The sequence below is a fragment of the Triticum aestivum genome, chromosome 6B (genome assembly GCF_018294505.1).
Source record: "Triticum aestivum cultivar Chinese Spring chromosome 6B, IWGSC CS RefSeq v2.1, whole genome shotgun sequence".
NCBI lineage: Eukaryota > Viridiplantae > Streptophyta > Magnoliopsida > Poales > Poaceae > Triticum > Triticum aestivum.
In genome coordinates this window covers 6,196,287-6,213,627 of record NC_057810.1, presented here as the reverse complement: position 1 = coordinate 6,213,627, position 17,341 = coordinate 6,196,287, and the positions used below count along the sequence as shown (strand labels likewise).

Below are 17,341 nucleotides of genomic sequence, written 5' to 3'. Positions count from 1 at the left end.
TGTCGGGCGAACGCAGTGGGTTTCGTGGCAATGCCCGAACTCGCTGCACCTCTTTCCCTTTTCTCCTGTTGGTCTCTCAGAACTTTGTATTTTCGTTCCTTTGCAATGGAAAGGGGTCATATGCCCGGTTCGAAAAAAAGGTCAACAAAAAACTACCACTTTTCTGATGTTTCAAGAACCTACCACTTTTTGGTTTCCAAAAAACCCAAATTGTTGTGTAATTAAACTTTATACTGTTTTATGACAGCTGGAGTCCACTCGTCAGGTTGACCGTTATGTTTGATATTTGACAGGTTATGACAAGTGGGGGCCCAAATAACTTTTAAAATGCATTCGGGTCTCTACATATTTTCTTAAAAGTGATCAGATCCTTGTGAAATAAAATAAAAAGCAATCAGGTCCCGCTCGTCACCGGAGCTCATCAGTGACTCTGTGGGGGTTGGCCGGTCTCTCTCCCGTAGCCCCGACGCCACAGCAGCCAGCGGCAAGCGGAGCGTAGGCATGCAGCAGCGGCGACGGTGGCAAGCGGCAGCAAAGGCATGCCGCAACGATGGTGGCGACAAGAGGGAGCAATGGCAAGCGGCGGCGGCGGCTGCAACAAGCAGCAGCAGCAGACGGCAAGCGGGAGCGATGACAAGCAGCAGCAGCGAGCGGCGGGCGCGGATGGCTAGCTAGCTCTGGCTGGCCGCGGTACGCGAGTGAGCTAGCTAGCTAGCTCTGGCTGCGTCCGTCGTGAACTAGCTAGCTCATGCTGTCTGTGGTATGCGCGTGAGCTAGCTGGCTAGCTCCAGCTGGCCGTGTGGACCCGATTGAGGGTGAGCGGGTTTGGGTTGGCGTCACCGGTGCCGAAGTAGAGGGACTCGTCCATGCCGCGGCGTGGGGAAGGGACAGACACGGGTCGGCGGCGGGACGAGGGTGTACTCCATGGCGGCGGCTCCTGCGTGCAGCAGGGCGGCGGCAAGGCGAGGGAGGTGCTCCGGGGTGGCGGCTGGTGTGTGCACCAGGACGGCGGCAAGGCGGAAAAGGTGCTCCGTGTGGACTCTTTTGCTTTATTTAGATTTTTTATTTTTCTTAGCAGATGTCACTAACAGGTGGGCCTGGCCCAACTTACGGTCGACGATCATAGTGTTAACGGTCAATGTTTATGAGTGGACCCCAGTTGTCATAAAACGGTTTAAAGTTTAATCACACAATAGGTTGGGTTTTTGGAACAGCGAAGCAATTTTGTGATAGTTTTTGAAAATATTAAGAAAAGCGGTAGTTTTTCGTAGCCATTGGCTGTAATGTGGTAGTTTTTTGCTATATAGTCGTCCTTAGTGGATGAAATCCCATAGGCGACACTTCTATTTGGAATTGAGCCGCTCCCCTCCCGCTCCCGACCCGACCCCTCCTGCTAGGGGCCCCCCGTTGCCGCCGGTGCCCTAGCCTCCTCCCCGTCCCGCCCCTACACCGTCTCCCCGGGAGGCGGCCGGGGCGGTGCACGCCCCCTTCCCCCTCGTCCACCCTCCTCCTTCCTTCCCCCCGCCGCCGTTGGCGGTGGCCCCTGGATCTGGCCGTGTGGTGTCGGTGGCGACAGGTCTTCCCGTACTGGCGCGTGCTCCTCCTGCCCAGGGTGGGGGGCAGTGGCAGTGATGTTCGGCCGGTGTGGGTCCAGCGTCCTGGCGGTGGTGCACGCAGTGGTGGTGCTTCCACAACGAAATGCCACGCCAAGTTAGCTCAAGTTGAGTGGTTATGTGGAGCACATGAGTCAAGGAATGGGATTTACTGCAAACTGCACCAGGAACGAGATAGGTTGGGGAAACGCCATACATATATGTGTGGCGCTCTTCATCTGGCACGCTCCTTATTCAGCCAAGAGACCTATATTCTTGGTGCATGTTCTCCAAATTTTTATTTCTTTTGCCTGAAAAACAGCCGATCTATTTATTAAATGTCATGACGGTACAAAGAAACACGGGTAGTAAAAAAAATTACACCCATGTTCGTAGACTACCTAGCATCGACTACACGCCGTAGTCGAAAAAAATTACATCCATGATCCAATGACACGCCATAGTCAAAATTTTATTACTCCATCCATTCCCTTATATAAGGTCATAAACTCATATTACAGGTACCAAGATAAAATTTAATGACTACTTTACAAGTCAACTTTTCTTTTGTTAATCAGGATCATTAATATGTCCGCATGTATGCAAGAAAGGATTGAGAAGGAAATAGTACATTGTCGTTAAGACTACCCACAATAGGAGTAACATAGGTAGTAACATCACACATATCTAGATAAAATAAATGACAAGCAATTAATGAATAAAGAGAGACATGTAGTAACATAGCTAGTTACTAGTACTATGAATAACATCACACATACTAAGGCAAGATGAGTTTATAATCTAATAAATGAAGTGTTCCATGACACCACAAATATGTTAGGCTCGTCATAGTGGGAGTAACTTAGACTAGTAACATGCATATGTTACTAGTCTATGTTACTATCTCTATAGTGCATAATATTATAGATTAGTATCATAGGTGATCTTATTTATTGCCATGCATGACATATAGTAGCATCACATTTATTATGTTATGGTATCTACCTATGTTACTATAACCATCTCTCTCTTCTTTAATTGCATGCCACATAAGCATGTTTGCGTCCCAATTGCATGATACTACTTATGTTACCCCCACTATGGCCAGCCTTACTCCCCATTGTAGAGATAGTAACATAGACTAGTAACATATGGATGTTACTATCCATTGTGGCTAGTTTAAATGCATGCATACATTAAACAACTTAATAGTACGAGAAAACATCATTAATTTTTGTCTCAATTACTGTTAAGTCTTGTATAAGGGAATTGAGGGAATAGTTAAATTTAAGCTCAAAATTTGACACAGAATACAAAGTGAACTAATAAATTAAGGCGGACGTAGTATGTTAAAAAAAATAAGACCAACCCAAGGGTTAACCCTCGTTCGCTTTTCTTTATAGAAGAAACTCCGTGCACACTGCGCGTCCATGTCAGGACTCGAACTCGGGTGGGCTGGCAGCAACCCCAACTGCCCAGCCAACGGGGCGTAGTATGTTACGTGACAAGGAAATGCCTAGTCCATAAAGTTAGCTTGACTTGAGTGATAATTTGGTCGGTCTGCGCCAGCCAGCTGTATGGCTCTGTTGCCATGTAGACCGTGAGGTTTGTCTTCGGTGGATGAAATTCCACAGGCAACTCGGAGCACACAGCATATGCCACACGCTGGAACGAGTGGCTACGGCATCCAGATCAGCAGTTGGGTGTGACGGTCTTCCTCTGGCACGACATGATCCACATTCTGCTGCATGCCACTCGTTGGAACAATTCGGCGGTGTGCATTCCTCATGTCTCAATCAGTTGTTGGCATTATACCGAGACCAATTGTGCTTAACCCGATATTAATATATTGTGGGTTTATTTTGGAAAGAAGGTTGAAACTCTGCATCAAAGAGATGCACAAGGCCAGTTTTTTTATTAAAGTTTTTTTTGTAGAAAAGGAGGATGTACCTCCGGCCTCTGAATCTAGATGCATGCACACATTTTATTAACTATTCACAGAGACCTTACAAAATAATACATCAGAAAGTTTGAAGCCACCATCTTGACAGCAAAGTAATACGGGTCTTTTATATTAAAGTTGATGCAAGACAAAGAATCCAAACATCGACAAATATAGTATTTCCTCCGTTTTTAAATATAAGTCTTTTTAGATATTTCAATAGGGACTGGATATGGATGTATGTAGACATATTTTAAAGTACAGATTCATTCATTTTGCTTCATATGTAGTCTATATTAAAATCTCTAAAATAGCTTATATATGGATCCATCCAAGCCATGATGACCACACAAGTACACAGCTAACTGGTGCAGACTGGCCTAATTATATAACAATCAAGTCAATGAAGCTAACCTCATGGACGGGGCATTTCCTTGTCACGTACCCGACGGGCTTTGAGGAATGAACGAATCTGCTGACCCGCACTAGCTTCATTGACTCGAATAAATACCCAAACAAAAGCTAGAGGCTGCACACACGCATACACACCCAAAATGGCCGTGCCGAGGCAGCTGCTCCGCGTTACGATGATCTTGACCATTTTCTTGGTCAGGCACGCCGGAGCTCAGGGACCATTCTTCCCGATGCCCCTCCACCCGAGATCCCCAGCCCTGCCACCGACACCAGGAGGCACCCTCTGCGTCCCCCGCGAGCGGGACGCGCTTCTCGAATTCAAGGCCGGCCTCACCGACCCCATCAACTTCCTGTCGTCATGGCGAGGTGTGGAGTGCTGCCAGTGGACGGGCATCATTTGCAGCAACCGGACCGGCCATGTCGTCATGCTCAAGATCAACAGCGGATGGCCGCTCGACTCATCCATGCACCGCGTTGGAGGTGAGATACGCTCCTCCTTGCTCACCTTACGACATCTGAAGCAGTTTGACCTCTCAGGCAACAACTTCGGCGGCCAACCCATCCCGGAGCTCATAGGAGCCCTCGGGTGTGGGCGTCTCACGCATCTCGACCTCTCCGGCTCCAATTTTGGTGGCCGGATTCCTCCCCACCTCGGCAACCTCTCGAACCTGGTCAGCCTTCAGCTCAACTATATGGCAGATGGCACCTACTCTCCTGATCTCGCATGGGTGTCGTGCCTACAGAAGCTTCAGGTCCTCGGAATGTCTGAGGTGGACCTCAGCGCTGCCACCAACTGGCTTCATGCTATCAACATGCTCCCCCGTTTGACAGACCTTGATTTAAGTTATTGTGCGCTTCAGAACTCTATGTCTCCCCCGGCACATTCCAATCTCACATCGCTGGAGAACCTCAACCTTATTTCAAACTCCTTCAACACATCTCTTGGAGCCAAAAATTTGCTTTGGGATATGCCCGGCCTCCAAAATCTCTTCCTAACTAGTTGCGGAATCGATGGTCCAATCCCTGACGCAGTGGGGAACTTGACCTCTATTCGGATTTTGTATCTTGGTTCAAACAAGTTCACTGGCATGGTTCCATTGAGCTTCCGGAAACTACAAAATCTAACAGAGCTCGTCTTAGACACCAACTTCATCATCATGGACATGGCAGAGCTAATGCATCGGTTAGGGCACTTAAGCAGCTTGGCCACAATCAACCTTGACAACAACGAGTTGTATGGAGATGTACCCGTTAGTATACGGGAACTCATAAATTTGAACCAATTATCACTGGCCCACAACAACTTACATGGTACAATCACCGAGGACCATTTCACATATCTGACCGCCTTACAAACCCTAGATATCTCTGATAATTCTTTAACTATGAAGGTCGATAGTACATGGAAAGCTCCATTCAACCTATCCTATGCAGGCTTTAGATCTTGTATAATAGGGCCCAAGTTTCCATCTTGGCTTAACCAACCAACTATCTATTATCTTGATGTTTCGAACACAAGCATACATGATAGCATACCTCTTTGGATTGTTAATCCCTCTTCTGAATATTTGGATTTGTCAAGAAATCGGCTTGTTGGCATGCTTCCTGACCTATTATCTCCCTTGCAAATACTGGATGTTAGTTTTAACGAGATTGTTGGCCCAATTCCAACACTTCCAGATGGTCTATTATATTTGGACCTCTCCGGAAACAATTTATCAGGCGCACTGCCATCAGTTATAGGAGCACCAATGCTAGAAGTACTCCTTCTCTTCAACAATTCCTTTTCAGGAACTATTCCATGCTCCATGCTTCAGTCGCAACAGTTGAAATTTCTAGACCTATCAAGAAACCTACTGGATGGACGATTGTCCAGATGCTCTCGAGGATTCGACACCTCAACTATTACCTTACTTAAATTGAACAACAACCATATTTCAGGAGCATTCCCGTTGTTTCTTCAGAAATGCAAAGAGCTAAAACTTTTGGATCTGGCATACAACAAATTTTTTGGGAGCTTACCAACATGGATTGAGTCAAAGTTGCCACAATTGGCACTTCTAAATTTGCGCTCAAACATGTTCTCTGGCGGCATCCCTGGTCAACTAACTAGGATGAGGGGGCTTCAGTTTTTAGACATTGCATGCAACAACATCTCAGGGAACATACCACGATCACTTGGGAATCTCAAAGCTATGACTTTTACTTCCAATAATAGTGGTGGCCTTTTTGACCTTGTCAATTATATTGTAGTTGGTGGAGTTTCTAAGGCCATGTCCACTGATGCTTATACTGTAGAGGTGGGGATAAAAGGTCAAGTGCTTGAATATACCAAAGGGATAGCATACATGGTAAACCTTGATTTTTCCGGCAACAGATTCACTGGGCAGATTCCTAAGGAAATTGGCATGCTCGTTGCATTAAAGAACTTGAACTTGTCCTGGAATAGTCTGACTGGCATAATACCCCAAAGCATGGGTGCGCTACAAGCTTTGGAATCTTTTGACCTCTCGCACAATGGGCTCTCTGGTGAAATCCCTACAAGCATATCATCTCTAACGTCACTAACCCGCTTGAACTTGTCATATAATGATCTGACTGGGAATATACCATCGGGGAACCAATTAAGAACACTAGAGGACCAAGAGTCTATATATATTGGCAACCCAGGTCTATGTGGTCCACCTGTCCCAAGGAATTGCTCACGAACTGACATAATTTCATATGCTCCCCGAGTGCATAATGAAGGAATGAGTGATGTGGTTTCATTATACCTCAGCATGTGCATAGGATTTGTAGTAGGTCTATGGATTGTCTTTTGTGGTTTCTTGTTCAAGAGAAAATGGAGGATTGGTTGGTTCTCGTTTACAGACCACATGTATGATCGAGCTTACATGCACGTGGCTGTGGGTTGGGCTTCACTGGCAAGAAATATCCATCAAGGGTGAGGTCTCATATGTTGGAGCTTATGTAGGTACCTACTTTCCTCTGTCCTAAAATAAGTGTCATGCTTTAGTTCAAATTTGTTCAAAATAGTGGTTTTAATGATTATTGTTGCGTGTAATGCTTTTCTTTGGTTTATAACTTAGCATGATTAATATTGTTGGAGATATTGTATGTCTACTCGGTAGTGTATAAACCGAATATATAATCTAGAAGGCCTAGGAGCGTGTGTGTGCTGTTGTGCGTGGTTAGTTAGCTGAGACTGATCCATATCTCTGTATAGCTAATATGTGGATCAAGCTCAAGCCAACGAACCAAATCTATGTAATCGGATTGCTCCATATAACACGTACGCATCCCTGCCCAACGGCATGTGCTTCGAGCCTCAAAAACTTATATGGTATCGAGGCCACATCATCTCTCTGTCGTATCCATCATCCCTTGTGTTGCGGCGCCTGCACTCAACCACAATCTCTGAGAAACTGGAACCAAACCATTTTCTTGGCGTGCTACCGAACATCGACAACTTGTACCAAAGTTCTGGAGAATTATTAAAATAGTTGAGTATAAAGAAATAGCATACATCTAACGTGTTGCAAAATTTCAGTTGTAAATTAAACTCACAGCAAGGGAAACAAGCATACCATTTTTTTCTGAGGCAAAACAAGCATACCAAATTTGGATGTGGTAGTGCAAACATTCATGTCAATATTTGTCATTTTTTTTCTCTAGGTGTGAGTTGAATTTTTAGATAAAATTCTACGACATGATAGATATAACTCACACCTCAACCTGCGCTCGCCATCTAGTCACTAATTAACAAACTCAAGGGAAGGGACCCTCCGCTCCGCTCCCAATATTCACATCTTCTCCTCCTCACCCCTTCCATATCTATCTGCCTCTTCATCGCAACAAAAAAGGTTTGCGGATCCTTCGACGTCTCACGCCGACCAAAAAACATACTCCCTCCATCCGGAAAAACTTGTCCCAAGCTTGTCTCTCAAATGAATGTATCTAGCACTAACTTGGTGCTAGATACATCCATTTGAGGGACAAGCTTTTCCGGACGGAGGGAGTACCTACTAACTAGACTAGTGCACCTTGTCAGACCCCCCACGTTACTTACTTGACAGATGACTAATGCACAACCACAAATGAAAGCCTCAAGTGACAACCGAGCATACCCCTGAGTTCACACTTGTTCTAGCTAGATGGCGCCCCTGACCCTGACCCAGAAACTGCAGCAGATACAGTTGTCTTATCCAGTGGAGGGCCCTCATGGTTGCTGCCATCTGGAACATGGCCGGCATGACACAACAGCAGGTCATTCAGCTCCAGGTACACTCCTGAAACAAAGGGTCGATCAGCCGAACGCCGCACGAGTCACACTGCTTGCAGAGGCTAACCAGTGAAGAAGGCACAACTTGGTCCGTTATGTCAAATATAGCTTCATTATCGTCAAACAATGCTTCTGTGTGATGGTAAGCGGTGGAATCAGACTGCATCCAAACCAAAGAAAAAGTTAAATTAAATAGTATATAAGATCGACTTGACACAATGAGCATACAGCAGATAGCAAGAGACAGAAAGAAAATTTACCGATGGACCATCTTGGCCTACAGGATTCGTCGAGAGACAACCCAGTATATCAGCTAACTGTCGTATATGTATCATGTCCCAGTTAACATCCAGATGAGAAGCCCTATCAGGACGGATACCACTGGAGGAGCTCTTGCCGTTATTTGCCGACAAAAGGCTCAAGGAAACCCTGCCGCCAGCCATCACTAACTGATTCACCCGCAGAGTTCAACACACCACCATGGCTTGGTCCAGGTGCGGAAGAATTGGATAAACAGTAAGCGTCCCAATTCGCATCATTCAATTCCTCTTTCTCTTCCTCTTCCTCTAATGGAGCGCCATACTGTTCCCCAATCTTGGGACCTGGACCGCTTTTCTGATAGACTTTGCAGAGAACGAAATCGTCCTGCAACAGTAAAAAACGGAAAATGATCACATCAGTGCTAACTTTTCTCAGTCAAAGAATAAACTAATTAAGTGCCTCCTTCAGTTTGAGGAGTGGGTAATTGCTGCAATTCTTTAATTATAACACAGTTTATTTTTTGCTGTTTGGACCTTTCCATCCTTGCTACTTACTATCTTCCCAAATACGATCTCAGGATATAATTTACTAGAAACAAAAGGGCATTAGGAGCATTCATTTTACGTTGGTGCCACGTGTATTGTAATGTACGTTGGAAACAGTTCAGCTTGTACGGAAAAGGAAAACTTGCATCTTACTCAACGTTAAATAGTTCGGACATGTGTCGAGCGATAATTTGCTGGATCATGCATGGCATGCTACATTGGTGATTTTGAATCGTCCATACATTGACCCCTTTATAGTTCTATACATATGAATGCGAGTTTCATTCATTTCCCAATCTCCGTAAACAACTGAAAAATAATTTTTCAGGGGAGCAAGCAATCATCAATCGTAAACAACTGAAAAATAATTCTTCAGGGGAGTAAGCAGTCATCGATCTAACGCAAACAAGTGCTTTAGGAGCAAGAAGTCCATTTCATAGAAGAGATATAGTGAAACTAATACAAAGACAGCAAAGAAGCATACCAGTCTAATACCAGCGTTAGTTGTTTCGCTTTCGACCAGCCTATATTCATGCATGACCCAGTCAGTTCTTTCCTCCTTGCGTCCCTTGCCAGCATGAAACACCAGCGTCCTCTTCATCCCAACAGTCCACCTTCCTGTCCTTTCCAGTAGCTTTCCAGTGCCCAGCTTGGTTTGACCGGTTAGTTCTTGACCCGGTAGGGTACTTGCGGCCGCAACTACAAAAGAAATACCACTAAAGATCCCCAGTAGGCATTGAAGATTTCCCTGAACAAAGTTAAAACAAACGGTTAGAAGAGGAGTTTGCAGGGCAGTTTTGTGCAAAGTAGCATGCTTGACAGCCGCATGTGGTTATGCAGTACTTTCAGATGTTCGTAATGCGAGAGAGGGATAAATTAAATTCAAATGTACCTGGAAGATCCCAGGGGGCGAATTTGTAGATGTCGATTTCTGTAACGGCATTGCGGCGCAACTTTTTACCCGGCCCAGTATCCTCCTCTTTAGATAGTAGAGGATGAGTTCAACATCGGTCGGTTGGAACCGGTATCCAGGAGGGAGCGGCGCCATTTCCATCAAAACCAATGCCGAGATATTATTGAGCACCAGAAGAAGCGACAGCGGCAGCCCCGCCGAAGAAAGCACAGGTAATCCTTCCTTGTGGCATCAGAAGACATCTGAGTACTGTGCAGACACCGTCCTGTACGAGGAAACGGATTGTTACAAAATAAGTATATACTTTATAAAAGAGATATGCATTCTTCTATTTTGATTTTTGACAAACAAATGGCAGGGGGACAAAGCTGCTGTATTTATTTAGCTAACAAAACAAATAAAAGTGGAACTGTGTTGGGACAGAGCAGAGCAGGACGAATGATTGGATTTGCAGATTTGGCAACCGCGTGCCTTGCTTACTGCATACGATTCGGATGCAAATCCAATCCAAGCAAAGAGTAGATATTTGGCTATGCAATGCAGATATGTGAAATTAATGAACTTTCAGACTAGATGCAGAGATAGATATAGGGTTACAGCAGACGGAATCGGCATTGACGAGAGAATCGACCATCGGAACAAGAGAGAGATGTATCTTCTAAGCCAAGTTGTTGGAGTGAAGAGAGGAGGGGAGGGACTTACGCCGCCGGTGTTGCTGTCGAGGGAGCGGACAGGGGAGACTCGGCACCGGAAGGCGGCTTGGGAGGGGAGGCGACGCACCGGTGTGTTGGGAGGAGGAGACGTCGACTTCGACACGCCGCGCCGCTCGCCCATACTTGCGTTACTTCTTTCTCAAAACCCATTCTACTACTGGGCTCTGTTGGGCCGGCCTCCTTCCTGGGCTGGGCTCCATCATTATCCGCACGTCTCATAAATGCATTCAAATTAATACCTTCTCATGTGGTGTTTGATGAATAAAGTTTGGCTAAACCCTCAAAAAAAAAGAAACTGCGAGATTTCTCAAAAAAAAAAAGAGACTGTGAGAGGTTGCTCAAAAAAAAAAGAGAGAGACTGCGAGAGTTGCTCAAAAATAATGAAAGGCTATGAAAGAGCCTTTTATTTTATTTTATTAACCCCTACAAGAATGAGAGAGCATCTATTACAAGCTATATAAAGAAACCAAATTCAAAGACGGGCAGCTCACAAGAAAACAAAGTTGAGTAGTACAAAATGGTTTTTTCCTTACAATTTTTAGTTGCAACCGGTTTGTCAATGAAACAAAAACAATTGACACGCGTCGATGATTGACTCCCACGAGTTCTAGTAAACTTGGCAATACCCAAGCTTCACACAGACTCGGCATCACACCTTTGCTATTTAAACGTCGCCAGGTCTGTCAACAACCGCATCACACCTTTGCAGTGAAATTGATCCAGGCTTTAGAGGTTGACAGATCGGTATATTCGTCTATCATCAAGGAGATTAGATATCTTATGTCTTTACGTGAAAATTGTATTACTCATGTAAGTCGTAGCCAAAATAAAGTTAGTGATAGCTTAGCTAAATTTTCTCGTAGTGAGGGTAGAACCATGACTTGGTTAGGTTCTGGTCCTCCTGAGGCTTTGGAACTAGCTGCGATTGATTGTAAGGACTTTGGTGGATGAGTAATACAAATTTCTACCCGCAAGAAAAAACAACAACCGCATCACACCTTTGCTTTCCATCCCCTCTGTGCACCACACCCACCTTCGCCTCGAGCACCAAAGCCATATGGGATATGATCTACCGCGAACAAAAGAAGGAGCACTTCAGCTATGCCACTCACTGGTAGGCCCGTCGAGCCAGCCATATACAAGTTGGCTTGCAGCGAGCTCTCCGGAAGGCAGCAAGACAAACGAGCCAATGGACGGCAAGCCGGTCGACGCCGCACATCACCATGCACTAGTAGAAAAGGGGGCAATGGTCCAGGCCGGGTCAGCCCATTAGTCCCGGTTCAATCCAGAATCGGGACCAATGGGGGCATTGGACCCGGTTCGTGAGCCCGGGGGCCGGCCGGGCCACGTGGGCCATTGGTCCCGGTTCGTCTGGACCTTTTGGTCCCGGTTGGTGGGACGAACCGGGACCAATGTGCCTTGCTCCTGGCCCACCACCATTGGTCCCGGTTGGGGGAATGAACCGGAACCAAAGGGTGCCCTTTAGTCCCGGTTCATGCCATGAATCGGGACCAATTAATTGCCTATATATACCCCGCGAGCAGAGCACTCTCACTGTTCTGTTTTTCGTGGCCCGCGAGGAGAGAGCTTTGTGGTGCTCTAGCTCACCTCCTATGCACACGAGGTGTTCGATGGAATGCCCGAGCCACACTACTTAAGCTTTCTCCTCTCCAAGCTCCACCTCTAAGCTCCATTTTTCTCAATATTTGTCTAGGTTTAGCGGTCCATCACGTCCCGTCCCCGTCTTCACCGCCGTCGATCGCCCGCGCCGATCTCGTCGCCGGCACCACCGTGGTGAGCCTCTTGTTCTTATCTTCTTTCTGAAAGGAAAAAACAAACTCTTACTTGTATGTTTATATAGATACTTGTATAATTTTCTTACTTTTATTATTGCATCTTATATAGTGCGATGGTTTTGGTATCCGCCCCCGTCGGCCCTCGTCCTGTCTATGATTCAGATGTGGTATATATTATCTTTTCATAACTATTGGTTCATTTATTGTTTATGACAATTATGCCGACCAACGTGACATAGATTTTATTTATCTAAGAGGTTGTTGAACCGGAAATTCCAACCGACCCTATTGTCGAGAGGTTAAATTTAGTTGAAGAAGAAAACAATTTGTTGAAGGAAAAAATTAGAAAAATTGAGGAGGAGAAGATGATATTGGAGTTGCATGTTGCGGATGTCGTCGATGATCACAAGATCAAGATGGATGCAATGCGCTTGAAGATTAGAAAGATTAGAAAATATGCCATTCATACCGAGGCTTGGTATCATTATGCCGTTGGATCAGTTGTTACATTGGTTGCATTATGATCGCATTTGTTTTCGCATTGAAATGTTTTACATAGTTTCAGTGTATGGTTTAATTAATTTAGATGCTCTGCAGAGCTTTATGTTGTTAGATGAGAACTATGTATGTACTTTGGTTTTAATGCGATGATGAACTTCTATTAATTTGGTCACTTAATTATCTATTCATGATGTTCTGTAATGATTTTTGACACACTTAATTATATATAATGCACGCAGATGAACCGACAATGGATGTACGGTTCAAGACACACCTCCGAGTACATTAAGGGCGTGCATGATTTTCTCGAAGTGGCTGAGGCAAACAAGCAGTATGGTTTTATGTGTTGTCCATGCCCTATATGTGGGAATACGAAGTCTTACTCTGACCGGAAAATCCTCCACACCCACCTGCTTTACAAGGGTTTCATGCCACACTATAATGTTTGGACGAGGCACGGAGAAATAGGGGTTATGATGGAAGACGGCGAAGAAGAAGAGTACGATGACAACTATGTGCCCCCTGAATACGGTGATGCTACTGAAGATCAAGAGGAAGACGATGTGCACGATGATGCTGCAACGGGCGAAGCTGCTGAAGATCAAGAGGAACCAGACGATGTGCCCGGTGATGATGATCTCCGCCGGGTCATTGTCGATGCAAGGACGCAATGCGAAAGTCAAAAGGAGAAGCTGAAGTTCGATCGGATGTTAGAAGACCACAAAAAGGGTTGTACCCCAATTGCGAAGATGGCAACACAAAGCTCGGTACCGTACTGGAATTCCTGCAGTGGAAGGCAGAGAATGTTGTGCCTGACAAAGGATTTGAGAAGCTACTGAAAATATTGAAGAAGAAGCTTCCAAAGGATAACGAATTGCCCGACAGTACATACGCAGCAAAGAAGGTCGTATGCCCTCTAGGATTGGAGGTGCAGAAGATACATGCATGCCCTAATGACTGCATCCTCTTCCGCAGTGCGTACAAGGATCTGAACGCATGCCCGGTATGCGGTGCATTACGGTATAAGATCAGACGAGATGACCCTGGTGATGTTGAGGGCGAGCCCCCCAGGAAGAGGGTTCCTGCGAAGGTGATGTGGTATGCTCCTATAATACCGCGGTTGAAACGTCTGTTCAGAAACAGAGAGCATGCCAAGTTGATGCGATGGCACAGTGAGGACCGTAAGAAAGACGGGAAGTTGAGAGCACGCGCTGACGGGTCGCAGTGGAGAAAAATCGAGAGAAAGTACTGGGATGAGTTTGCAAGTGAGCCAAGGAACATATGGTTTGCTTTAAGCGCGGATGGCATTAATCCTTTCGGGGAGCAGAGCAGCAATCACAGCACCTGGCCCGTGACTCTATGTATGTATAACCTTCCTCCTTGGATGTGCATGAAGCGGAAGTTCATTATGATGTCAGTTCTCATCCAAGGCCCTAAGCAACCCGGCAACAACATTGATGTGTACCTAAGGCCATTAGTTGAAGAACTTTTACAGCTGTGGAATGGAAACGGTGTACGTACGTGGGATGAGCACAAACAGGAGGAATTTAACCTAAAGGCGTTGTTGTTCGTGACCATCAACGATTGGCCCGCTCTCAGTAACCTTTCAGGACAGACAAACAAGGGATACCACGCATGCACGCACTGTTTACTTGACACCGATAGTATATACCTGGCAAGCTGCAGGAAGAATGTGTACCTGGGCCATCGTCGATTTCTTCCGACCAACCATCAATGTCGAAATAAAGGCAAGCATTTCAAAGGCGAGGTAGATCACCGGAAGAAGCCCTCCATGCGTACCGGTGATCACGTACTTGCTATGGTCAATGATTTACACGTAATCTTTGGAAAGGGTCCCGGCGCACTAGCTATTCCGAGTGATGCTGGGGGACACACACCCATGTGGAAGAAGAACTCTATATTTTGGGACCTACCCTACTGGAAAAACCTAGAGGTCCGCTCTTTGATTGACGTGATGCACGTGACGAAGAACCTTTGCGTGAATCTGCTAGGCTTCTTGGGCGTGTATGGGAAGACAAAAGATACAGCTGAGGCACGGGAGGACCTACAACGTTTGCACGAAAAAGACGGCATGCCTCCAAAGCAGTATGAAGGTCCTGCCAGCTATGCTCTTACCAAAGAAGAGAAGGAAATCTTCTTTGAATGCCTGCTTAGTATGAAGGTCCCGACTGGCTTCTCGTCTAATATAAAAGGAATAATATATATGGCAGAGAAAAAGTTTCAGAACCTAAAGTCTCATGACTGCCACGTGATTATGACGCAACTGCTTCCGGTTGCATTGAGGGGGCTTCTACCGGAAAACGTCCGATTAGCCATTGTGAAGCTATGTGCATTCCTCAATGCAATCTCTCAGAAGGTGATCGATCCAGAAATCATACCAAGGCTAAGGAGTGATGTGGTGCAATGTCTTGTCAGTTTCGAGCTGGTGTTCCCACCATCCTTCTTCAATGTCGTGACGCACGTCCTAGTTCATCTAGTTGACGAGATTGTCATTCTGGGCCCGTATTTCTACACAATATGTACCCCTTTGAGAGGTTCATGTGAGTCCTAAAGAAATATGTCAGTAATCGCGCTAGGCCAGAAGGAAGCATCTCCATGGGCCATCAAACAGAGGATGTCATCGGGTTTTATGTTGACTTCATTCCTGGCCTTAAGAAGATAGGTCTCCCTAAATCGCGGTATGAGGGGAGACTGACTGGAAAAGGCACGCTTGGAAGGGACTCAATAATATGCAGGGACGGATATTCTTGGTCTCAAGCACACTACACAGTTCTACAGAACTCTACCTTGATGACCCCGTATGTCGATGAACACAAGAACAGTCTGCATTCCAAACACCCGGAGCAGTGCGACGACTGGATTACATGTGAACATATCAGGACTTTCAGCAGTTGGTTGGAAGCACGTATCAGAGGTGACAACACTGTTTGTGATGAGCTGTACTTGTTATCCAGTGGACCATCTTTGACTGTATTGATTTGGAAAGGATACGAGATAAATGGGAATATATTTTACACGATTGACCAAGATCAAAAGAGCACCAACCAAAACAGCGGTGTCCGCTTTGATGCAACAACCGAGAGGGGAAAGGACACATATTATGGTTACATAGTGGACATATGGGAACTTGACTACGGACATGATTTTAAGGTCCATTTGTTTAAGTGCAAATGGGTCAATCTGTCAGGAGGCGGGGTACAGGTAGACCCACAGTACGGAATGACAACAGTGGATCTGAAAAATCTTGGGTACACTGACGAACCGTTCGTCCTAGCCAATGATGTGGCACAGGTTATCTATGTGAAGGACATGTCTACCAGACCAAGAAAGAGAAAAGATAAGGAAGCGAATACATCATACGATGAGCCAAAGCGCCACATAGTTCTTTCAGGAAAAAAGGACATCGTGGGAGTGGAGGACAAGACAGACATGTCTGAAGATTATGAAAAGTTTCATGAAATTTCTCCCTTTAAAGTCAAGGCTAACCCCAGCATCCTGATAAACGATGAAGATTATCCATGGTTACGGCGCAATAAGAAAATGACACAAGCTAAGAAAAAGTGAAGACTTTCTCCCGCAACTATTATGATGATACCATGCCCACTTTGTAACTGACGAGTATGATACCATTGTCTGTTTTGTACATGCACATGCTATGTGTGGGTCAATTTATGATACCATGCCAACTTTCAACTTTTTCAGAGTTCATTTGAAATGCTTTAATGTCTTATGGTTCGGCCCTCGTAATAATTAAAAATAGCAACAATAAGTATTTTGTTGTAAGTAGAAACAAAATAAAATAAATAAAGCAAGAAAGAAAACAAAAAAAAGTGTTTTCAAATTTGAAAAGTAATGGCACTAATAGAAAGTTTATAATTTTCCTAAAACTAAAAGCAAAAAGAATTAAAAAAATAAAGCAAAGAACAAAAGAAAATAAATAATGCAGAAAACAAAACAAAAAAACAGGAAAAAAATAGCAACAATAAGTAAAGAAAAAAATGCCTCCTACTGGGCCCCCACGGCCTGAATACGACATGAAACCCTACTATGGGCCAGGATTCAGGCCCGCGGTAGGCCCAGTAGGCCCACTAGGCAAAGTTTAGCAAGTAGGCCCGAAAGCCTGCGGTCGAGAGGAGTTCGAGAGGGGTGCGGCAGTGGGGCTTATAAACCACTGCGCTCCCCTCTCAACTAGCGAGGTGGGACTAAACTTTGGCCCCGAGGCGGGCAGCACAGGGACCTTTGGTCCCGGTTGGTGGCACAAACCGGGACTAAAGGGCGGGCATTAGTCCCGGTTGGTGCCACCAACCAGGACCAAAGGCCGCCGGTTCCCGCCCTTTGGGCTGCCGAAAAAGAGGCCTTTG

At 45.5% G+C, this 17,341-nt stretch overlaps 1 protein-coding gene and 1 pseudogene across 1 annotated transcript; one reads left to right on the top strand and one right to left on the bottom strand.

Annotated features, from left to right (window-relative positions):
• The first annotated feature begins 4,088 nt into the window (after positions 1-4,088).
• Positions 4,089-7,105, top strand: LOC123133064 (receptor-like protein EIX1). Its single transcript, XM_044552603.1, has one exon. It carries the CDS (start codon positions 4,089-4,091, stop codon positions 6,894-6,896), a length of 2,808 nt encoding a protein of 935 aa, XP_044408538.1. The 3' UTR covers positions 6,897-7,105.
• Positions 7,106-8,094: 989 nt separating this feature from the next.
• Positions 8,095-10,187, bottom strand: LOC123138566 (NAC domain-containing protein 82-like; annotated as a pseudogene).
• Between the last annotated feature and the right edge of the window lie 7,154 nt (positions 10,188-17,341).